The 24,659-nt window shown below is 40.1% G+C and overlaps 1 protein-coding gene across 1 annotated transcript in view; it reads right to left on the reverse strand.

Moving 5' to 3' along the window:
* Window positions 1-13,693: 13,693 nt before the first annotated feature.
* The window catches only part of ADCY2 (adenylate cyclase 2), a 199,208-nt gene continuing 188,242 nt past the window's right edge, over window positions 13,694-24,659 (reverse strand). Inside the window, exons 21-25 of the mRNA XM_054381597.1 lie at window positions 23,981-24,127; window positions 22,735-22,842; window positions 20,664-20,778; window positions 15,110-15,234; window positions 13,694-13,846 (exon numbers count right to left, since the gene is read on the reverse strand). Of these exons, the coding sequence (XP_054237572.1) occupies window positions 13,694-13,846; window positions 15,110-15,234; window positions 20,664-20,778; window positions 22,735-22,842; window positions 23,981-24,127 (648 nt within the window). The remainder of the gene's footprint in view (window positions 13,847-15,109; window positions 15,235-20,663; window positions 20,779-22,734; window positions 22,843-23,980; window positions 24,128-24,659) is intronic.

A 24,659-nucleotide genomic window follows, 5' to 3' on the forward strand; every position in this document is an offset into this window, starting at 1 on the left:
AGTGGTGGTGAATGGTGCCACATCCAGCTGGCAGCCTGTCACTAGTGGTGTTCCCCAGGGATCAGTGCTGGGCCCCATCCTGTTCAATATCTTTATTGATGATCTGGATGAGGGGATTGAGTCCATCATCAGTAAATTTGCAGATGACACCAAGCTGGGAGCAGGTGTTGATCTGTTAGAAGGTAGAAGGGCTCTGCAGAGGGACCTTGACAGGCTGGACAGATGGGCAGAGTCCAACATGATGGCATTCAACAAGTCCAAGTGCCGGGTGCTGCACTTTGGCCACAACAACCCCATGCAGAGCTACAGGCTGGGGTCAGAGTGGCTGGAGAGCAGCCAGGCGGAAAGGGACCTGGGGGTACTGGTTGACAGCCACCTGAACGTGAGCCAGCAGTGTGCCCAGGTGGCCAAGAGAGCCAATGGCATCCTGGCCTGCATCAGGCATAGTGTGGCCAGCAGGAGCAGGGAGGTCATTGTACCCCTGTACACAGCACTGGTTAGGCCACACCTTGAGTACTGTGTCCAGTTCTGGGCCCCTCAGTTTAGGAAAGATGTTGAATTGCTGGAGCATGTCCAGAGAAGGGCAACGAGGCTGGTAAGAGGCCTTGAGCACAAGCCCTATGAGGAGAGGCTGAGGGAGCTGGGACTGTTTAGCCTGGAGAAGAGGAGGCTCAGGGGTGACCTCATTGCTGTCTACAACTACCTGAAGGGAGGTTGTAGCCAGGAGGGGTTTGGTCTCTTCTCCCAGGCAACCAGCAGCAGAACAAGAGGACACAGTCTCAAGCTGCGCCAGGGGAGGTTTAGGCTGGAGGTGAGGAGAAAGTTCTTCACAGAGAGAGTGGTTGGCCATTGGAATGGGCTGCCCAGAGAGGTGGTGGAGTCACCGTCCCTGGAGGTGTTCAAGAGGGGATTGGACGTGGCACTTGGTGCCATGGTTTAGATAGTCATGAGGTGTAGGGTGACAGGTTGGACTCAATGATCCTTGAGGTCTCTTCCAAAGTTCTTGAAATGAAATGAAAAAATGAAATTAAATGAAATGTGTCATGCAAGGGACAACCAGATGATTTGGCTCAGTCAACATGGGTTCATGAAGGGCAAATTTTGTTTGACCTATCTGATCTCCTTCTATGACAAGGGGACCTGCCTGGTGGATGAGGGAAAAGCTGTTGGTATCATCTCCCTTGGCTTTAGTAAGGCCTTTGACAGTTTCCCACAGCATCTTCCTGGAAAAATGACTGCTCATGGCTTGGGTAGACACACACTGTGTTGGGATAAAAGCTGGCTGAATGGCTGGGGCAAGAGAGATGTGATTAATGGAGCTAAATCCAGATGGCAGCCAGTTACAAGTGGTGTTCCACAGGGCTCAGTACGGAGGCCAATTTTGTTTAACATGTTCAGCAATGATCTGGACCAGGCAGTTGAGTGCATCCTCAGTAAGTTTGCTGGTAACACTAAATTTGGTGGGAGTATTGATCTGCTTGAGGGTAGGAAGGCTCTCCAAAGGGATCTGGACAGGCTGGATCAATGGGCCATGGTCAATTGTATGAAGTTTAGCAAAGCCAAGTGCCAGATGCTGCACTTGGGACACACCAAACCAATGCAATGCTACAGGCATGGGGTGGAGTGGGTGAGAAGTTACCTGGCAAAAATGACCTGGGAGTGCTGGTTGACAACTTTCTGAACATGAATGAGCAGTGTGCTTAGGTGGCAAAGAAGGCCAACAGCATCCTGTCTGGTATCAGGAATAGTGTGGCCAGCAGGAGTAGGGAAGTGATCATTCCTCTGTACTCAGCACTGGTGAGGCCACACCTTGAATACTGTGGTCAGTTTTGGGCCCCACACTACAGGAAAGACATTGAGTTGCTGGAACGTGTCCATAGAAGGGCAGTGAAGCTGGCAAAGGGTCTAGAGAACAACTCTTAGGAGAAGCAGCTAAAGGAAGTGGGATTGTTTAGTCTGGAGGAGGCTGAGGGGAGACCTTACTGCTCTCTATAATTACCTGAAAGGACATTGTAGTAGGGTGGGAGTCAGTCTATTCTCCTTAGTATTAAGTGGTAGAATGAGAGGAAATGGACTGAAATTGTGCCTGGGGAGGTTTAGACTGGATAACAGGAAAAATTTCTTTACTGAAAGAGTGGTCAGGCTTTGGAATAGGTTGCCCAGGGAGGTGGTGGAGTCACCTTCCCTGTAGGTGTTCAAGAAGCATGTGGACATGGCACTTTGGGACATGGATTAATGGCCGTGGTAGTCTTAGGTTGAAGGTTGGACTCAAGGATTTTAAAGGTGTCTTCCAACTGAAACAATTCTATGATTCTATACAGAAGGGTAAAACAACGCCTATAGTATCCAGCCATGTCAAAAAGTAAAAAATACCTTTAACAAAGCTAATTATGAATTTATCAAAGGGTTACCTCCTCATTAATGTTAAGACCATGACTCTTTGCATGTTCTCTGTCACACCGGTGAAGTTTTTTGTTGTAACCTTCTGGTCTTTTAAAAATGGCATCGTAAGTGGAACCACCTCCTGTCTTGAGAAAAAGGGGAGAAAATGGCAAACTCACAGTGGTGCTTAATTTCACAGGTTACAGAATATATGTAGTCAAATCAATACTTAAACACTGCACATACAGCATTAGATGACAACAATGGCAATTTTACTGAGTTGCCAGTAGCAAGTTTGGGTCATTCTTTTGTAATAGTCTGTCATAGAAATACCTAGGGATATGTGATATCTTTAAGTATGTTCAGTTCTGAAACTTTCCTGGTGGCAATTCACCTCATATTTTACCCCTGTGATCTGTTGTAACTGTTGGAAATTTCACCACTTTATTGGTTTTAAATTTTTGAACTTTGTATTCTCCTTCTTAAATTCATGTTGTCAAATGGTCTGACACCAAGCAAGCAGTTTCAAAATTCATTTGGAATGAAAAGGATAAGATTACCCTGCAGTAGAATCCCCATTTAATTTCTGATTAAAGCAGAACTGAGAAGAGTTTAGAAACATGCCACAGTGGTAATCCTGTGATACAGCAGTTTGTATATATTTGTCATGTATAAAAATACACCACACTCCAAGCCAGAGTAGTATTATATTTATGATACCTGTTGACACAGTGGCATCCAAATAAGTGACATTTAAGTTCTTGCTTGCTAACAAATGCATCTGTGAAATCTGATCAAAAATCCTCATCGGTGAAATCAGAGGAATTTCAAACCCAAAAAAGTTATCAAGGAAAGAAAATGAAATATGCTGTCAGTTGTTAATGAGCTTCATTTAAAAGTCCATATTCTGGTAAACATCTCAATCAATTACTGTTTTGTGCATGGCTGACTACAAACTTGAAAAGTTGTGCATTTTGTTGGGCTTACTTCTAATTTTACAGTGTTCCAAACTTAGCTTTTGAAAAATTCTTGTATTTTGAGTCTTACCATTTACAATGCTATCCTGCAAAAAGCAGTCAAGTCAGGGCAGGTCAAGAAGGCCACAGTGGTTCCATTAAAAGGAAATTATAGTTAAGAGCACTAGCGAGGCACTGCTGTAATCATAGGCTTCATTTGGAAGGGTATTTCCATTATTTGGTTCTGCCAAGTGGTGAGGTGGCTTGGTATTTAACCTCTCCATCTCTTAATCTATCAAAAAGCCATCAAGACTCAGAGAACTTCAGGCAGGTTCAAGAGCATCCTGTATCTGATTTGTCACCTCCATTATTATTATTTCTGTGCTTGCTTCTCCTTTCCTCCCCACACTACCAGTTTAATTCAGAATTTTAGGGATCATCTAATTTGTGCTTACCACCTTTCTCCTTTGCTTTAATTTGTGTGGCATTATATGCCTATTTGTTACCTGTCCCAGAGCAGATAGTTCATTCTTTCTAGACCTGGCAAATAAGTAGCCAGCCTGTTAAGCTAAGAACTAGCCCTGCCCCAGATGGTCTGTTTAAGATCTTGTACCAGATGTGTGGAGGAAGCACATCTGTGCTCAGCACACTGGTTAACATTTTGCTGTCATTTCTCTTTGCTGTTAAATGCTGACTTAGTTGACCTAGGTGGTTGTGGTGGGCTGTTTTGTAAACCTGTCAAAGCAACTGAGTTGTGTAGAGCAGACAATAAATTTGCACTCAATGTGGGCATCCTGTGTACTGCTATTAAAGCTAAGCACTTTGCAAACATTCATTAATATTCCACACACACATAAAATAGGTAATAGCTTTCTCCATGGCACAGAAAACACCACACAAAGTGGCTACAGTAATGTCTGTAAAACAATTGAGAGAGCAACTGTCATCCAAGTAATTAACAGGGCTGTTGGCATATGCTGAGCATGTCTTCCTCTATTTCTCCCCTCTTCAGTCTTTGACACATAGTTGGTTTTATGTATTTACACTTCAAATAAGGAATGAAATCCCTTTTCCTGTATAAATAGAAAATTTCAAATAATATGATCCATTTATTGTGCATAAAAAATATTTGAATCTGCTTCCTTCCCTATGGCAAAGGCCTGTGCTGTGAAGAAGGAACCTATTAAATAGCTGTTACCACTTTTTTTGTTGTTTCCATGCCAGCGGAGCAGCATTTACCACAAAACAGGTCATTGGGAGTGTCGAAAACAGACTTTATATTGTAAGCAAAAGCTCCACCATATGGTTGCCAATTCTGTGCAGACTGGATAGGCTGCGATGACCACCACCCTCAAGTGCAACACTCCAGCCCTTTGACCTGCTCTAGTCTTACTCTCATTGTGCTCTCCCTACTGTGTTTTGTTAAGCATGGCACCAACTGTTTCCGCTGACGTTTGGTTCACAGCACCTTCCCAAAGTAATGCTGGAATCAACATAGAGTCTGAAATTACAAATCTACCTGTCTTTTTTTTTTGCAGGGCTACCCAGTCAATGCAGGAAATTTGCTGTTCCTTTAGTGCCTGGTACTGTGCTGTGGTCTGCACTTCTGCCCACATCTTAGGGCCACAGGATCTGCAAACTCTCAGAAACTGCCAGTCATTGCTGCCCAGTGTTCTGCAGATTCAGCAGCCTGTCACTTGGGTAGGGAGGGGATTCATGGGGTGTATTTATTGCTATAAATAAATATACATTGCCACGATATTCGTACATAACAGTGACATAATACACATTTCAGGAATTTGTAATGTTAATTTTTTTTGAGGAAAAAAATTGTTAAATTCAATGTCTTATATGACTCTGGAAAGATTTTCTACCCAGAAAGTATAGCCCAGCAAAGGCCAAAGGTATAAGATTATTTTAATTTCTGATTTTAATATGGCAAAGGGGTGCAGCAGAGTGAGGAGTAAGATCCCCTGATAGTCTGCTTGAGTTACCACATGTGAAATCTCAGTGAAACACCTGCAGAGGCATTCAGCTATCAAGGCAAATATTGCTGTTATTGTTTTGAGTAGCTCTATTGATTTTATTGAAGCTGAGCATACAGGTAATGTGTAGAATGCACACTGAAAACCTTTTCCCTTGACTGAAAATGAGAGTTTCTGATTAACGAGTTCCTGAAAGTGTGCATTACCAGAAGAACCACAGGTGCTACATCCAACCCTAGAGACAGATGATGCCTTTCCTAGTGCTTGCTCTAACAGTGTCTCACATTTCAGTGGTAGTGCATGGCCTGCTGGTCCTTAATGCTTGGCAAACCATGTCACTGCCTTCTCCTGCCATCCAGTGAAAGACATTACTCTCATTTTCTATCCACAAGTAGCAAACACACGTTATGCTTCATAAACGCCTCTGAAGATGAAAACTGCTATTTTGGCATTAAATAGCCTTGCTCACTGCCAACGCACAGCATTTCCGACGGCTTCTGAAATAGTAACAGGATTTTTATTTATTTTTTTTTAATCTTCTTGACCAGGTCCCTTATGATGAGGGCTGAGAACAACGGTTATGCTGCGAAGAAACTCACGGGGAAGGCTTGTCCCTTCGGTCCCGCCGGGACCTACGAGGCTTCCCGGCTGTCCCCGGCCGGCATGCTCGCTCGTTTCCTTCCTTCCGTCCTTCTTTTCTTTTTTTCTTTCCTTCCCTCCCTACTGCCCGCCCTCCCTCACCTTGGCTTCCCTGTGGAAATAGCTGAGCTCTGGAGGCCCTTCCCGTCTGGCCGGTATATGGCTGAAGGCGGAGAGGGCGGGGAGGGGAGGCTCTGCCCTCTTTCCCGCCGCTTTACCGAGTGCCTCCTTTGTCCCTTCCGACTCTCCCGGGTCCTTCGGGGCGACCAGGGCTGCGGCCGGGGCGACGGAGGCCATGCTGGTCGCCGTTACCCGGCAACGCTCCGTCCCAGCCCGCCGGCTCGCGGTGACGGGCGGGCCCGGGCGGCGGTGCAAGGCTGCTGGCCCGTAGGGAGCAGCGGTTCCAGCCCCTCTCGGGAGCGACCTGGAGTCTGAGGCAGCTTGAGGGAACCGGCCCCCCCGACTCGGTTGATCTCTGATGGGTGCGCCCCCGGGGTTCCAAGGAAGCTCTGGGCGTTTCCACGGAGTGATATGAAACTTGGAAGAGTGGATTCCCGGACATCCAGGAGTGAGGTTTTGAGCAGCGTCCCTAGTGCCAGCTCCAGCGGGCAGTCTTCTTTGTGGCCCGGACCAGGGCTCCAGCACTCCCTTTGGCCTACTCCCTGAGTTCTTCAGTCCTTGGGAGCTGGGTGAGGTTAGATAGAGCAAAGCTTGGCTGAAAGGGACTAACTTTTTTTTTTTTTTTCTGTAGCGGTTTGCAGTAATCCTAAAATCCCCTTGTAAGTGGAAAAGTTTAATAAAAACACACTTCAGAATGGCGTTGCAATCAGAACGAGGATCCTGAATCCTAGAGGAACTTAGGGTCTTTTTGACCAGCGCCACTGGCTTTAACAGGATGTTTAGCCATTTCAGGCAATGCAGTTCAAAATCTGTTTCACACACAAATGCTTGTGTTGCAGACACTGAAATTAAGTGTCTCCCTGGTGAAAAATCTCTTAACAGACTGACTCCAAAACTGCCCTGCCCTAGTAGGACAAGGCTCCTAGTTTGGATACCACACAGTTATCCTTTAATACATACACATAACTTACTCATACTGTTTCTTACTGTGCTCCTTGGGGATCTGTGAGCAGCTTGGTTTATTTTGCCTTTCTTTTCTGCTACCAGAGTTGCAGAACTCAGGTACAGCATTTACTGTTGTCATTGCTACTACTATTTTTAGGTGAGTTCTTTCACAACAGTGCTCTTCCAGGCATTTTTGAACATCCAAGATTTATTTAAAAAACCCTTGATACACAGAGTATTACAAATCTTTGCAACCCATTGTTTTGGCCATCTTCGACCAAGGCAGAAATCCAGGCCTACCGATTTTAAAGTCCCATCCCTACTATATAGCTGTCAGTCTCCCACCATGAATGCCTTTTGCTTCTTTCCAAGTGCAATGTGGAGGAATTTATATCCTATAGACTTGGGGATGTGGTTTTTTAAATAATTTGTGACAATTCCCATCTGCTTATCTAATAACATCCCTCTGACAATTAGTATGCACTTCTTTCTGTAGCATGGGCCAAATTAGCTCAGTGTAAGTGCACTGGAATTTATATCAGCTGCTTTACATCGGCTTTACATCAGCTTCCTACGCAGAGACAGGCTTGCCCCTGTGCAAGTGCTCTTTCATAGTTTAGTCAGAGCACCAAGAGATAGCAAGCCCATTTATAAAAAGCAGCTTAGCTGAAGCTGCAGCTATAAATAGAGCTGCAAGAAACTATTTGCCATAAATACAAATGGAGGTAGACAGGAACTCTGAAGTCCGATCTGAAAGGTTTCTCTCCAGTTTGCTTTCTACTGTTCACATGTAGCTTGTTTTGATTAGCATTTAAGATGATATTAAATTGAATTACACTATCTGTATGCAATATAGACTGTTAAAAATATTGCTGGATGCTTGTTCTAAATTTGTCATAAACCTCTCCCATTTGAAATATTTAAAAATGATGCCTTTCAGCTTACTTTTCCTTCTCAGTGAAGGTATAAATCCTTTTAAAATTATTTGAGTCTTATGAAGAGTTTTCTTCGTGGTCGCCTTTTGCACTCCCGAAAAACAGGATATGAATGCTCAGGGGTTTTTATTCCAGTTACAACTACACTTAGATCATACACTACTAATACACTCCTGTGAAGAGTATGTTACTGTTAGAGAGTAGAACAGATCAGTCAGTTTCCTTAGAGACTTAAAATATTAATGTGTTTACATGACAAGCCAATGGAGCACTGATCTTTATGGTCAAAACTATGCATTCAAATACAAGCTGAGCTTAGAGAGCAAAATGTTAAAAGCTGCTTTGAATTCAGTGTCATAAGGACTTTTTAGGGAGCAGTAATATCCCCTTCAGGTTCCATTGATAAGGTTCCTGAATTTTGAATATGTTGATATGCATTTTTAAGCCATAAAGGTGTCTCAAAGATAGGGTCACTGTTTTGAAATGTCAAACTGGTTTATGGAATAAATTTGCAAGAAAATTTCTAGAAGGAATTTGTGAAGCAAATGGTAACAGGGTGGGGGGAGGACACATGAATAGAGATGTTGATGACAGGTGGACAGACAGACACAGGATGGACACAAGAGAGGAGATGACATATAACCTGATAGGTCATTGGTACACAGAAAAAAAAAACACAGTAGGTGTTCATTTTTACAACAGGCTGATATACCTGTTCCAGACTTGTCACTTACTGCTGAGATAGCTAGCCTGCTGTCAAATTCAGGCTGAGCTAGGCATCTCCTGTCTTTGCTGACCTCATACATCAGATTACTGTGCGTTCCTGACCCTCAGCTTAGCCACCAAGGACACACACTCTTTGCCACAAATATTTCATCCAATGGCCCTTGAAAAAGAGGCTGAAACAAAATGGGATCAATAACTCTGTCCCCTTTCCACTACCACAGCTTTTGTGCAAGTCAGTTGTTTCACAAAAGTGATTGTTTCTTCCAGATCCTAATCAGTGACAGACTGCTTGTCTCAAAAAGGAAGGCTCTGCACAGGTTTTCAGAAGGAGATGGAGACACCTGTGTATCACCTGCAGAAGTCAAGCATGCCCTTTTCAAACTTCATGGGTTTTTTGTTCATGAGCTCCTTTGGAAATCTTTTAACTTTCCTTAGATATATGACATATATGATGTGTCAAGTAATTCTCTGCACAATTACTATGACTGAGCCTTGGTCTGCAGATTGGAAACATTTCCTATTTGGCTTGTGACTACAATTTCAACTGCTTGACTGCAGAATTATGGTTTTTGAAATAATTGTCATTATTTTTAATATTTTAAAACAATTACAAAATGACAACTAGTTGACTGACAATTTGCTGTTACTATTTCTATGGTCACTGATATCTGCTGAATGGTTACTCTGATTTAGAGTTCAATAATACTCTTGGTAAGTAGAGTAATACACAATTTTATACATGAGAGGACATTACTTTTATAATAATTTTAATTTCTAGCACTGTTCTGGACTGCAAACATGAAAATTTCTAGTCCAGGAATATCAGTCTTTTACAATACTTCATGTTTGTTTTTTCCTGTCAAAACAGATTTTCATTAAGAGCATCTTAATGGATATTTTTTCAAAATACTCCATTAAATAATTTCAAACAATCCTTAGCAAACTCTCTGAACAGCAGCATCCTGTAACATAAAGAGATGTTCATAGTTGCAAACAGATTTAAAATGTTCTTATCTTGCATTTTGACATATTTAAAACTACTCTGACCTGAATAATTCCTACCCCTCCAATTGAAAATGTGTAAAAATTTATACATAGTGAACTTAAGGGTGAACTAGCTACAGCTGATTTATATACTACTTTTGACAAATCCACACAAACTTGAAGTACTTCAAAAGAACAAAAATGCTCTCTTAATTACATGTTTTATTTAAGGCATGTATATCTTGTTCTACATGTTTCCACCCCAGCATCACTCTGCTATTTTAGACAAGAAAGGAAGAATAAAACTAAAACTAAAAAGCCCTAATGTTAATTAAAAGATTAATTAAAAGTAAAAAGTGTTGAAGGGTAGTATCTAGGTCAGGTGAAGGGAGAATCTGCTGTCTGGAAAAAAAAAACAAAAACAAAAACAAAAACCCAAATAACAGAAGTAATCAAAACAAAACCTACAAAACTACATGTCACAGAACAAGGTAATCATTGCTTTTAGCAGTAAGTCTGCTGCTACATAAAGCATCCTGACAACAAAGCTAATTATTTGTCCGGATGTGAGGTGCTGACTTTCAGGACCTTTGATGTTACACAGACTGTCAACAGCTCTACCTTCAGATGTGCACAGCTGTTGCTTTAGAAACAAGCAGATGGAACTACTTGTGCCTCAGTGAGAAAAGGAAAGGTTTGTGGATATTTTACAAAATAGAGAAATCATAAAGGAATATAAAGAGAATGAAAAATACTTTTCACATTGCATTAATAAGATGCTAATATCTCTCTTTAGAAACAGCAGTTAAATAGCATTAATTTACAGGTAATCCCAACTATTTTTTGTAGTCATCAAAAATACCTGCAAGTCTAATAATTCTTCCTGCCCTTTGGTACCCCTTCATAAACTGGAGCAATGCATTGACTTTGAAAAAGAAGTTCAGCAGGCTCCCCAACTGTTCCTATTTGAATTTCATTTTCCCAGGCCACAGTGAATCACTTTTACATTTATCTTTTGGCTGGTGCTTCATGGTGTGAAATACATTTGCACTGTACTTCTAGAAGTCATATTCTTTGTGGTTTGCTAGGAACTTTTGATCTATGGCACCAACACTGAAGCTGAAGGACTTGATGAGCCATACTGTCATGTAGAATATATGGAATGTCAAATACTCATTTGTATTATTATTGCAAAGCTTTTCCAGTTACACACTGATGCAGTATTATATCCATTTATTCAGGCTGATGAAATTGCCGCAGGAGATAAAGAAAAAGGATACAAGAACTCTGTGTCAGTCTAGACAGGAGGGAAATAAAACTATAAACAGTAGATGTAAAATGGAAGACAAAGTATTTATTGGATACAAATGCCTTCTCAGCACTAGAAAGATAATAATACTGAGCAACTGAAGACTAGAGAGAGGATGGTATGCACCTTTCTTTGGGAATCATACAATCATCTTTAGCCCAGTTTGTTCTTCAGCAGGATCTGGCTGCAAGAATCCAAATGTAATTACAGAGTGAGAGAACATTAGTGAAACATGAGCACTCTGATAAAGGCATTTTCAACATGCTCTGGGAGGGAATGGATATATCTTTCCTTGTAGGTCATGGCACCACTCAGCTCATAGACATTTATTTTTTTAACATTTCATGGCTTACAGAAATATAATATTATTTAACTTATAAAAATCATATAAACAAAGCTGTCAAGTTAGGTACAATGTTTCCTGCTGTTATGCAAGAATACAAATGAAAAGCATATACCTGGAAGCTGTACATAGATACAACAGTACAATGTAATCAACTTTGCATAAAAGGTTTTCATCCACAGTAAGAAATGATTGCTTTGACCTGTGGTAATACTAGAATGATTTTAAGGGTCCAGACTACATTCAAAGTCTAAGAAATTGGTAATTAAAAAAAAAAAAGTTTCTATGACTAATTTATAGTAAGTGGAGAGAGGGGATTAGGAGAAGACTTGAGCATAGCTATGTGATATCGTATTTAATGTGATGATCAGGGCATTGTTTCTGCTGCTATGTGAGCTATTTGGAGTCCTTCATACCACTGGAAAATATTTATCTTAAATTATTAATTAAAATAAAGAAATCATAAAGACCACAAATCATTTTAAATGAGTTTTTTTTAGATTGAGCACCTATCTTGAGAATTACCCATCATAACTCTCCAGCTCTGGTTGAGATATCAAGAGTGTTATGTTGGACATAACTGAAATAACTTTCATAGTACATTTAGACTAACTTATAGGGATCAATACTGAGATAGAGTATTAAAATAGTCTATTAAATGGACTATTTTACTGCAAAAGTAGGGATTTTGAAATCTACTGCCATTCCAACTTGCTAGTGGGCTGATGGCTGCTGTGAGTAAACTCTGGCACACTCTGTGAGATGGTGGCCTGATACCATTTATTTGTGACCCAAGATTTTAAGAATTCCTTCTGAAAGGACACCAGTGCAATAACATCTAAATATATCTTTCATGAATGAGAAACTGGAATACTTTTTGCATTACAATACCATGCCAAAGCTAATATTGCATAAGTTGACTTCAGCATTCATATGGTATTATGAGAAAAAAAATCTTGTAATTATATAGGTTTTTTTGTAATTAGGATGATTTTAATAATTTTGGTCATGTTAGGATGTTAAGACTAAAATAATATGGCCATTTCAAGTATTGATTGTAGCAAAGCAAAAATTAATCTTTACTCTCTATGCTTCAAAGAAGCAAAGACAATACAATTACCTGCATTTTCAATTTTTCACCCGGTTCATCTATGAACTCAACAAGTGCAATGCTTCTTCATTCAACAGGATTGAAATTAATCTTGAATGTCCACAAAATAGCATTTTTTTAATCTTCTGGTCATATTCATATCTTGATAAATTACATTATATTAAATATCCCATGAAATCTGGCATTGTAAAGCTTAAAATGAAAGGCATGCAAGGGCTTGTCAAGCAAAGAGTTTGTCAAAGTACAAAATAAACAAAATTTTTCTTCTTTTGTACAGCTTCTCCTAATTATTGTTTAGAGCACTGCAGGCCGGTTGCAAAGTAGCAACACTGCTACTGTCTCCAGTACTCTCCACATTGCTTGTGTTTATAGATTTGAGGTAAGTCTTCTCTGTCACCTAGGGAGTAAATGACTGCAAAGTGCCTAGGGATGCCACCCCAAACTGACTACAATAGAGGTTATTCAATTTCTGAAAGGCAATACGAGGTCTAGCAGATATTATTGACCAAAGTCATTGACATATCTGGTTCTCAACCTGCCTCAACATTTAACTGCTGGATAAAAAGCAGCAGTGGCAGCAGCAGAAGACGCACAGGTTTAGAGTAGCAGAAGCCATGGAAGGAAGCAAAACTAAGAGACAGCAACAGTAAGACAAAGTACATATAAACCTTTAATGAATTAACCTTACAAAAGACAATAGCTTCAAAACATTTGACACGTTTGTACAAAACTATTCCAGCATTGTTAGTTCTGTCTTCAGAAAGAATGCCAACAAGCCACCCAACGTGTCCCTGGCTATGAGATGCAACTGGTAATCACATCCAAATCATATGTGGACAGAGTAAACTTATTTACAAATACTGTAGACTTTAATACCAGATTAGTGGATGCTGTTGGGGAGCAACTTTATTTTCCAGAAAACAACATGCATCAGAAAATAGTATGCACCCCTAGCTTTATTGCCTTTCCCCCCACACACTTGCCACTAACATCTCTTTTTATTTCTTTCAGGATATCTTTTCTTTGAGTAACAGTGCAAGTAGCAGTACAATCTTCCAGTTCGATAGCGTACATCGCAACTGCCCTTGAACATAGGGCTATCAAGGTGCAAAATGATGGCTCAAGAGACTATTCTGCAGCCATATTAAAATAAGTGCCAGATACCAGAAAATAGCACGCATGTTAAGGGCCAAAATGTAGTTAAAAAGTGCGTGATACTTTCCTGAAAATATGGTACTGATGACATGTACAAGCATCTTCAAGATGCCACATTCCCTTGTGAAAGGGATCTTGTCATTTCAGTATGTACGAAGTATGTCTTCAGTTCTCCTTTTCCTTTTACATTTATTATTCCTCTGCAAGTGCTCATGTACCCCAATGTTTGCAGGACATTGTTTGTCTCCTCTGTAACCTGCAACAATACAGTAATACAACCAGTGCTGATAACAGAGCAAAGCAGAATCTTCTAAAATGTGAAGAAATCATATGTTCTGAGAAATTATAAGGGTTTTTCTCTAATGCCTATAAGGCCTTTCAGGGTCTCAAGTGAGGTTTGAGCACCTGAGCTTCCAACTAGTTTGTTGTTGGATGCCCATTCTAATCCCTTACGTCAACTATCAAATTTGGTATAAACATTTCTGTACCTAGGACTGCAAACAGAAGGCTTGTAGGTACACAAATGGCACTAGGGATAACATTGTCCTCATATAGTATTTTTCTCAGTTCCTGGAGCTGTTTTTAATTTCAGTAAACCAAAGCTTCCCTGTGTTTTTGCAAAGGCTAAGTCCATGTGAATGAAGTGATAGTAAGTCATTAGCATCATCTGCCAGAGCTGCTGTTGCCAATTTCTTACATAACTAGCAGTGAATCAAACCAGGCAGTTCTGCCATTTTAGGTGAAAGCTTGCTAGGACAGAAGTTGATCAATAGTATCAGTTGTCTAAAACTGGGTGTGTTTCTTGGTGAAGCAAACAACTCTTTGTTGATGTCATTGCTTTGACATCCCTTCTGTTTTTAGTTTTGATCAACAGTTGTTACCTTCCTCTTTCCATTATTTAGTTCTGAATAGTCTCAGTCATAGATTTGTAGTATGCTCAGTCACAGGCTGTGATCCTAAAGTACTAGGCAGTATACTAGGCAGGTAGTGAAAATGTGATCCCTGAATATGGGAAATCACTGTTAAGTTAGTAAGTTGAATGTCTTTTCTATACAGATAGTAAAAATTATTAATCAGCAAGGTTCACTAAAAGGGAAGTTTCTTGATTGCTTTATGGATTTAATGATGTACAGCAGTTGTAGTAATTTCCTTTATGTAGAAATAATTAACATCAGGAAGGCCCTTCTAAGATAAAGTAGCTAGCATTTGATCAGTTTAAAAATTCAGAATATGTGTGATTTCCTTCAAATCTCCCATAACAATTTCTACTGTATTCCTTTGTAAAGTTAAGATGAAGTTGTGATTCTCCTCCCATTATCCCTAAAATTTTCTTTAAATTCTTTACTTTTCTGACCAATGTCTGATTTTTATAAAATGTAAAGATACAGCTGGTAGGTATTTTTACTGTAGGCATCCTTAGGACCAAAACAGACCTGTTTAGTGTACAAATAAAAATAATGATTTTTAAGCACCAAACTCAGAGGAGTAAGATAAATACTAGCACAAACACAAGCCTTACCTGTATTTTATCTAAGACACCAGTGCTGTCCATCCTGCTGGCCACATTTACTGTATTGCCCCAGATATCATATTGTGGTTTTTGAGCTCCAATTACACCAGCTATTACAGGTCCATGGTTGATACCTGGAAAACATCAGAACTTAATATTAAGAACAAAGATCCACCGAGCAAGGACAGACAGTGCATCTGGTAATGTACCAAGTCAATGAACACGGGAAAACAGGCATACAAGAATTTATTTTCATTTCTATTTACATTGTCCTCTCTGCAATAGTTGATAGCCAAATCAAATTACTTTTACAGTTTTCTTTACCTCTTAAATGTAGCATAAACTAATGCAAATGAGCTGGAAGGATTTGAAGCCTTGTTCCGATGGCTAGATTGCCCATAGAATGGTCCTAAATAACTGCAGGATAAACGTATGTATTCAAGTAACTTGATGGGGCCCTGAGCAACCTGATCTAGTTGGGGATGGCCCTGCTTACTGCAAGGAGGTTGGACTGAATGACCTGTAAAGGTCCCTTCTAATACATTGCATCCTCTGATTCTATGATTATTCAAGGAGTAAGAGTAATAAAGTGCTAGCTCTGAAATGCATGCTCTAAGAGTGAAGAACAACATTAGACTGTTTGAATAATAGCCTCCTTAGACTTGGTATTTTTTATCTTGCAGTCAGTCTGTATCCTATGTTGCATTTGTAAAGGGAGCTGGTAGGGGAAGAAATCAGGAGGCAAAATCAAAAGCACTATTGTTAAGCAGTATCGAATGTACTATAATTGTAACGATATATATATAAACTGCTGAATGTGGAAGCCAGGTTAGACCTAGTGAGAAAGAACTGGACAAGTGAGCAGTTCAGATTTCTAAAATTGTCTCCACTTCAATGGATCATAACTAACTTCTATAAATTTCTTGACAGAAACCATCGCTAGGGATATGTATATGCAGCAATACAAAAGTGTGATTGTAGCATGGAGAAGCACCTCAGAGCTGTCTCATCTAGTATGGATCATATGTAATATGGCCTGGCAAGCACTCTATAAGGCCACTTGTAAACACGGGAAAAAGTGAATGTAGCAGTTAAATCTAGAAAAATGAGGAAATATGCAAACCCTGAAGGACAGCAGATGAATGTTTTCTAAGCACTTGAGATTAAATGCACAAAAGGACTTAGGCCATGCAACATTAGCAGCCAAGCAATGGATCTGTCTTTCTGCCTCTGCTGGTTCAACACAATCTTTTTCCCTACAACACAGAAGTGAGAGGAAAATAACACACACACACACAAACCAAACAAACCCCCCCCACCTCCATATTGAGATAAAGAGTTTAATACAACTGAGATATTATAATGCACAATTACTTTAGCCTATTGCAGAAAAAGCATAGCAAAATGCAGAAATCAGTACTAGAAGCCAGCAAACTAAATCCCAAGCTAGCGAGCTACTCCCCCATCCCACTGCCATCCCAGCAGAAGAGACCAACACCACTAAACCCAGAAATGGAAAGCAGCTACTGCAACAGGAAACCTCCCATGTTACAATCTGAACTTCAAGTCCCATAATACTTTGCTTCAGCCAGCACTTTCACTTTGAAGCTGGCATGATGGCAGAATGGTTTTGATTAACAGTAACAGATTCAACTCAACTCATGACATTCTCCACCCCTTATTCTGTACTATCTGCATTATGCCAACAGGAACTATCATTACACGACATACATCAATCAATCACTGTCCATTCTCACTCAGAATGAGCTCACTTTGCAGTGTACAGAAGACTTCTCACTGCAGATGCTCTGGAGCTCTACTCTGTTCCAGCAGAGTCTGGAGTAGTCCATGAACAGCCCCTGGGACAGTCACTCCAGTGACTCCTTCCACCCTTCCAAGTAAAAGCAAACTGTGGCTTGCGTTCTGGTGCTCTGCTTCCAGTGGAGATACCCCTGTCACACCATAATCACAAATGGCTTCCACCCCTTGTAGTTTGATGGCATCATATTATACTGGGTGCCTGTATTTACTAAAGCTTCATACTCTCTGGGTTCAATTTGCCAAGCCAGCGGTTCTATACATTCCAATAAACCCAGCTGCCCCTCTCCTCCATCTGGTTGGAGGCAGAGCCCCTCTAATTCTGACTGGAATCACTTGCATCAGTATCACTTTGTCTGCTCTTTTTGGGTGGCTTTCCACTGGAAACTGAGGCAGCATTCTTCAGGGAAGAATTTCCTTGTAATTCACATACTTGTGCAACTAGTATTGACATGGGTTTTTCATCCCACTGCCTCATGTCCTCCCCATGGTCACGGAAGTAAAACCACAGGGCACCTCCAACTCCCCCTTAGGCAGGGGAGTACCTGCTCCTCATGCTGAAACACGGGACCATACTGGTGGGGAACAGAAATGTTTTTCTTGAGTTGATGAACCTCCCAGGACAGTTCCTTCACAGCTGAAACACAGGCCTAGACAGAGAAGGAAAGACTTCCCTCACCTTGCTGAGGCCTGCTGCTCATTTCATCCACTATTTGTGCTTGGCCATCTTCCAGAGCCACAGATAAAGACTGAGCAGCCCTGGCTCTTTCTCTTGTTCCTGTGATAGCCCTGGTTCATCCTTATCTTTTGCAGGGTAAGTTACTTTCCTTGTATGCTTCTTTTTCTGTACAGGCTCAGCTGGTACTGGCACAGGCACAGACTGGTTCTCTGGTGCAGCTGCCATGCCCATTGGTCTGTCTGTAGGCCCAGAGACCTTCTCTTGCCCCTGAGCACTCTGGACAATAGGGCTCAATAGGCATGGGTCAGGCCCCCAAGAAACCACATTGATTTCTGTCTCTTGGAAACTTCCAGGCTGACAACAGACTCTTTCAAAATATTTTACTAGCTTATCAGGATTGTGTGCTTGCTCAGGGGTGAAATTCCAAAACACCAGAGGGGACCACTGCCTTCTGACACTCATATGCCCATACCCTCTGACACTCATCCAGTATCAGGACAGATCTCTCAGTGTTATCCTTGAGAAGAGTCCTGTGTTGCTCTGAACAAAACTTGGCATGCTAGTAACAAGCACAGTAACAGCACTGCTCTAAGCCATTTTCCTGAGATAAGACTCATCACCAGAAGGAATATATACAGAACATTAGCACAGTGGCTGCAGCTGCCCCTGGAAAAGCAAATGCATCAACACAGTGAACACTCACAGAAAAAAAAAAAAGACTTATATAAAACTCTCTTAACAAGCCTCAAGCCTTAATTGAATCCTCTTGTTATCTCACTTCTCGTTATCTCAACCCTTTTGTCTCCTGCCAAAATCGACAGTCTTAGTTAAGACAGCTGCTTTTGAGTCTCATGCTGGGTGCCAAATTTGTAGACTGTGCTGGTTTAACACAGCCTTTTCCCTACAACACAGATGTGAGGGAAAGTAACACACAAAAGAAACAGAAAATACTATTCTCAAACCATCTGTGATCATTCTTATTGTGAAGATATTCTCAACTGAATACTGAACCTTTTATAACCTTTATAAGCTCTGTATCCAGTTATGTGGGAGATGGAGTCAAATAAATAATTAATATATTATTATTAATTTCTTGCCTTATTACCCCTTTATTCATAACACATACCACTCTCCAGGGAACACAGATCTCCATGCTTGAGCAGCCTCAGACAAAAGCAGGAACCAAATTAAGTTCACAAAGGAGATAAATGTTCTAACCATGAGACTGTGGAAAACAACGTCAGCCTCTAGTCTGTTCTGAAAATAAAGCAGTAACTGTGCAAAACTTGCTGCAGAAGCATATCTGGGTTTGTCTAATAAATCAATCACCTTAGGTAACAGAAGGAAGTTACTCCTGAAATAGAATATATATGCTCCCCTCCCTTGCCTGACAACATCAGAGTAGACTGTGTACCTACTAAGGCACAACTAGGCATTTCAGGCACTCACAGAAAATGAAGGCTGGAAGCTGAGACCTCCAGTGAGTTGCAACTATGTTAAGGTTAGATGCTGGCCAAAGAACGCTTTTGCAAAATGGCATTTTGGGTTTAAATCCTTATAGCAGGGATCATGTTGGAGGTAAATATTCAAATATTTCTTTGGTTCTAATTGCTATGGTTATCAGATGCTTTCATGGTCAGGTGGGGGTGGATAGTGGAGAAGAAGTGAAGATGGGAAGTGAAGACGTCAGTGGTGGCTATATTGAATTAAGATGCCAAAAATGACACTTGGAGCTCTCTGTCCCTTTGTAAATTTAATCATTCCTCATCTTATGAAGCAAAGGAGTCTAACTTCTCTGGAATCTATAGCAAACACTTTAAAAATCACAAGTAGGTATTTTTTCTTTTTCTTTTTTCTAAAAAGTTTGCTTCATGATCCCCACTTTAAAGGAGTCAGTGTTGCTTTAATCAGTTTGTAGATTTAGCCTTGACACTCAGCAGGTCTTTATCTGACTGACACTACTGATATGTTTGTGTGTAGCATTTCATCTATGGCAAGAACAGAAAGTTTTTTTTATACAGAAATATGATCTCTCTACATGTTTCCTTTAAACCCATCAAATTCTATAACACTTTGAGAAGGAACTGTACTTCAGATTTGCTTCTGTCATTTTTAAAATCTAATAAGGAATGCAAAACATACTGGCAAAGGAGTTCTCCAAGGAACATGTATTTCAAGTCAGAAGATAGCAGGTTTTGCCAGTGGGTGGCACTGTGAAATAAACATGAGAGCAGTGGAAAGGAAAAAGCAAGTGGCACAGCAAGAAAAAGAAGACAGGAGAATAACTGTTGAAAATCAAATACTTCTGACATGTTTACAGGATTTATGTGTTTCCAATATTTATTTACTGCTTTCATTTCACACTTTCCAAGTTACATATTGCACTGTAAAACTGCTGTGTACTACTCTCAGGAAATAAACATTTTGGAACATATGGTTCTTGACCAGCTCTGAATTTATTTATTTAATCATCCTTTCCATGGCTTAACTGTAGCTGCCTATTCCTTAGAAGCTGAAATATAAGGGATACCTCTTTCAAATATAAACAACTAGTCATCTTTGCTTTTATTTGCCAATGACCACAGCATAACAAAGTGAAATAATACTGGGAAAGAAAGGATGCATTTTTATATACTTGTTTTAGGTTAGTACATCTAAAATATTTCAAACTCCAGATCTTAGGCTCCAAACCCATTTATATGGTTTTGTAAAGCCCTGTTCAGAGCCTTCTTGTGACCTTGGGCATTGATGAACATAACAAATTTACGTGGTTTACAACCTATGGAATAATCATTAGAGTTACCACAAAACAATTCAAAGCCATGGGAACACATTTTTTCAACCATTTTTTATTTAGAAATACTGCTCTTTTCTGAGTCCTGCCTTGAAACACTCCTTGGGACAAGAGCAGCTATGGTTAACAGGCAATACCATGAAGGCTGCCTTTAAACATGGTGAAGAAGGAGCCCTTTCAGTCAGTTACATTAATACTTTAATCAGCTGATACTTCACACTGTGTTCTTCCCGTCCTCCATGACAGTCTCATAAAAATCCTCTGATACATACCTACTCGTAACTTGAAGTCATTGAATGAATGCTTGTTTATGACATCCAGTTTTGCTACCAAGGCAAATGCGAACTCCACCATGGTTCCTATGTGCATGTACTGTCGTTCAGGTTCCTGAATTTAAACAGCCAAAAAAACAGAGTAAAATAATTTTCCTTAGCCTTACTTGCTGTGAGACTACCAACCAAAATATGCGGAACACCTGAAAGCACTTAAGCCCTTAAGGATATCCTAATGCCAGCATACAGCACCACTGTTAAACAATGGCATAGAGGCCAGGATGTGTTGTACTTACACAATCAAGGCAGATTAAAGATGAGAGATCCAGAACATGACTAATCTAATGTGTTTATTGTCAGATTATTGATTAGCCTCTATTTAATCGCACAGGCACTCAATATCTACATGTGTCTAGGATTTGCTCAGTAATCTTCTCCAAGTATATCTAGTTTATGCCTGGCTTGTGGGCAGCTCCACAGATACTCCTTCTGTTGCATAGCTCAGCATCCTAGTTAATTATTGAAATCCAGTGAAATTCACAATCTTAAAGAGTTCCTCCACTGATCTTATCTAGTAGATAAGCAAACACCTCTGAAAACATCTAGCAGACGTGAAAATTAATAAAATACAAGAGGAGGAGAGGAAAAAGGCAATCCATTCTCTGTCCCCCAATTCACAAGCTCAGAGCTTATACCATTTACAAAGGTTATAAACTTAATGCCTCCTTGTACATCAATGCAGTTTGATTTCTGAATATTTTTTGTGTCCCCTCCAGCTGAGGGGAAAATTGATTTTCAGTCTCCCACAGCCCAGGGTAGGACCCTGACAAGAGAATGATTTTGTAAGAGATGGACTCACTGATCTCTATCAGAAATGACTGAATCGTCCTCATTCTCTCAGAAGAGATGGACAGATGACAACTTCAGGAGATGCTTCACTGAATAGATGCATCGACCTTGGTGGGACAGTAGTTGTGCTTGCCAGAGCAGATGTTTAGATGAATGAAACCACTCCTAGACAAGTGGTTTCCTGTTCAGTTGATGTATTCTGACCCCTTCCCAAGGCACCTAGTCTTTCTTGGATGCTTGTTTTAAGCTGGAGGCAGTTCCCAGCAGTATGCCTAGTAGTCAATGCCTGATGCAGAGGTACTGCATTATCTGTGCATATGGATTGAAGGCTGCTGAGTTCTGGTGGATTTCTTTTGAAAATGTGCACTAAATTACCAAAGGAACACTAAAACTTGGATTTCTTTATTTGTAGTTTGTGGAAACAACTCAAATGATCAATTTCTTCCTGTGCATACACTTGCTTTAATTGTGATTGAGAGCTCCTCTATGTCTTCTCATGTGTCTACAGTTCTGAATTTCCTTCAGCCCCTTCACCTTCCTGTATTAAATGTCAGAGATAATTTAAAATCATTCTTTTGTCCTCAGGATCCTCAAGGCCTATAGTTTAGGTGTTAACTGCTTCTGTCTAGAGGGATGGATGTTTGGCAAAAGTACATTAATTCTGAGTAGAGAATGTGTTGATTCATAATTTCTGTGTCACTGTCACTAACCTGTAGTACTCTAAATATCATGGCAAAACCCATGTTTTTGCTTAAAAGTTATGAAATACTTCTCTGAACTTTATTTCTACTGACTGCAGTTCCCCATCCTACCCTGTTAAGTAAACCAGCAACAAAGGATCATGCTCTCAATGTTGAGCCTGAGGGTTCTGTAAGTGTATGGTTAGTACAGCTACTCACCCTTCCCTAAACTGGGAAAATGCTCATTCTTGAAGTCTTTTGCACCTTCTACAAATCCAGTTCTGCTGCATGCAGAAATAAAAGGCTGCATTGTATTTAGAATAGAAGGCCTGTTTTAGATTTAACAAATACAGAGGTGGCATTTTCAAGCTACAGTGTGAAGAACAATATTCATGGAGTCTACTAAACAAAAGTCCAGTACAATACAATCTACATTAATTTAAAAAAAGGGCAGAAAATGATACGTAACCTATAGTTTAATGATCAGAATTTTAGCTTTCATTTGAACGTGTGTCTTATTAAGCAGGAACATATTCCTGTACCTGATACTGTTCTTGGTTGGGTGTAGCACTCAGTCCTGTTGCTGCCATGTAAGTGCTTCCAATGGTCTTTATCTTTTCAACTCCACTGAATTTTGGCTTTGACAATAACTGCAAAACAAGGATTCAGATCAGCAGCCTTGTTACTCTAACAGCATTCAGAGCATCAGTTGTTGGAACAGTGTCTTAACAGACTCGAATGACTTCACAAATATATACAGGATGAAGGATTTAAGGATAGATGAAACAATGGCTACAGATTCCAAGGAAAGTGGATTTTTGCCTACTAAAATATAACTTTATTACAAAGGGACTAAATTTTTTGCATTGAGAATAAATTCTACCTTATTGTACATACAGCTCTTAAAAGTCAGTAAATTTTGTGCTCACTTAATTTTGAAACTGAGTCATGTGAGCCAATAGTTAAGCTTGAAGCAGCTTTCTGAAAGTAAGGATCTCTTCCATGCCAATGGGACTGTCCATGCCAATGGGACTCAAATATAAGGATTTTAGTTCATATCCCAGATTGTTTTGGATGTTCCAGTATTCACCAAATGGGTTTGCTGCTAAAATATCCTCTGTAGCTGCAGATCTGCAAATTCAGATTGTGTTCTCTGAGTCACGACACAAACTTAATGCCTTTTTTTGGTATCTTCATCCCTGTTAACTTTCTTCATGACAAATATTGTTCTCACTGAGACCTCTGCAACTGCCTTTTCAGAATCCATCTGTAGTCATACTGTGTCCTTGCATGTAACTTTAGAGAACGTAATATTAAAACTTAAGGAATAATTTGAGTTGCTCATGTATCAATGGGTCGGTGCTGTGTATAAAAAGACTAGCACAGATCAGGTATAGCACAAAGCTGTATCATTTTAGGGGATATAGATTTGTGTATCTCACTTTGGGCTCTAGTATTTAGAAACTGTAGTTACTATACAGCATGTAATATAACTGCCTTATGAACTGCAGCTGAAGGGCAAAAACTTCTCTGTCAGATATACTCATAGGATCCCCATTATAGTGAATCAAAAACAATTGAGTATGATGTCAGATCAGTATCTGATTTATCCCAAAGAAATCTTTTTCCTTTAATACTCCCTGTAAGTAGTTTCTATTGTGACTAGGCATACAAAAGTTCCCTTCTGACAGATCTTCCACTCCCCCTTTCAAGTATGTTTTATTACTGTTGCATACCCTGAATTATTAAGAATGAAATCATATATTGATTGTTGTTAGAAGTACATACATCATCAAAGTCAGCAATGATCTCATTTAGCAGCCTGAGACATTCCAAGCCTTCCTTATTTACATCAGATTCTGTGTAAAATTCCTTGAAATCCGGAACAGAGGCAAACATGACACAGACGCAGTCATAAGACTGATGATATAGATCCTGTGAAAAAGAAAATACAATAGAGGAAAAAACAAAACCTGTCATTCCCAGCTCTCAGTAAAAATTTCCTTATTAATATGAATTTCCTGGTTTTGAAAAGGGAGACCTTGCAGTGGCTGAAATGCCTTTAGACAGTGATTGGGTATAAAGTCCAAGCCAATGAGTTCACTGCCAGATTGTTAAACTTCAGAGGAGTTGTGGATGTCATGTGTTCTTTTCCTAAAATACGTTTTCATGAAGAACCAATATTGTGATAACATTTTTCTCCCATCTCTTTTATCCATCTCCATAAACACCTGTTCATCAAATTTAATCCATATAATAATCAAATGATGGGAAGAGGGAACCTCTCTGGCTGGATGACATCAACTGAATTTAGTCAATTTAAGCACCTGACTGAAGTAATTAGTCAGCACAGTCATCCTATGTGTCCTATATTGTCAGTACAGATGTGCCTATCTGAGAGGTCATTGTAATGCCAGATGGATAGATTTACCACAGACAGTGTTTCTGTCTCTCAGTCAGTTATAGA

The sequence above is a fragment of the Indicator indicator genome, chromosome 6, assembly GCF_027791375.1.
Source record: "Indicator indicator isolate 239-I01 chromosome 6, UM_Iind_1.1, whole genome shotgun sequence".
Taxonomy (NCBI): Eukaryota; Metazoa; Chordata; class Aves; order Piciformes; family Indicatoridae; genus Indicator; species Indicator indicator.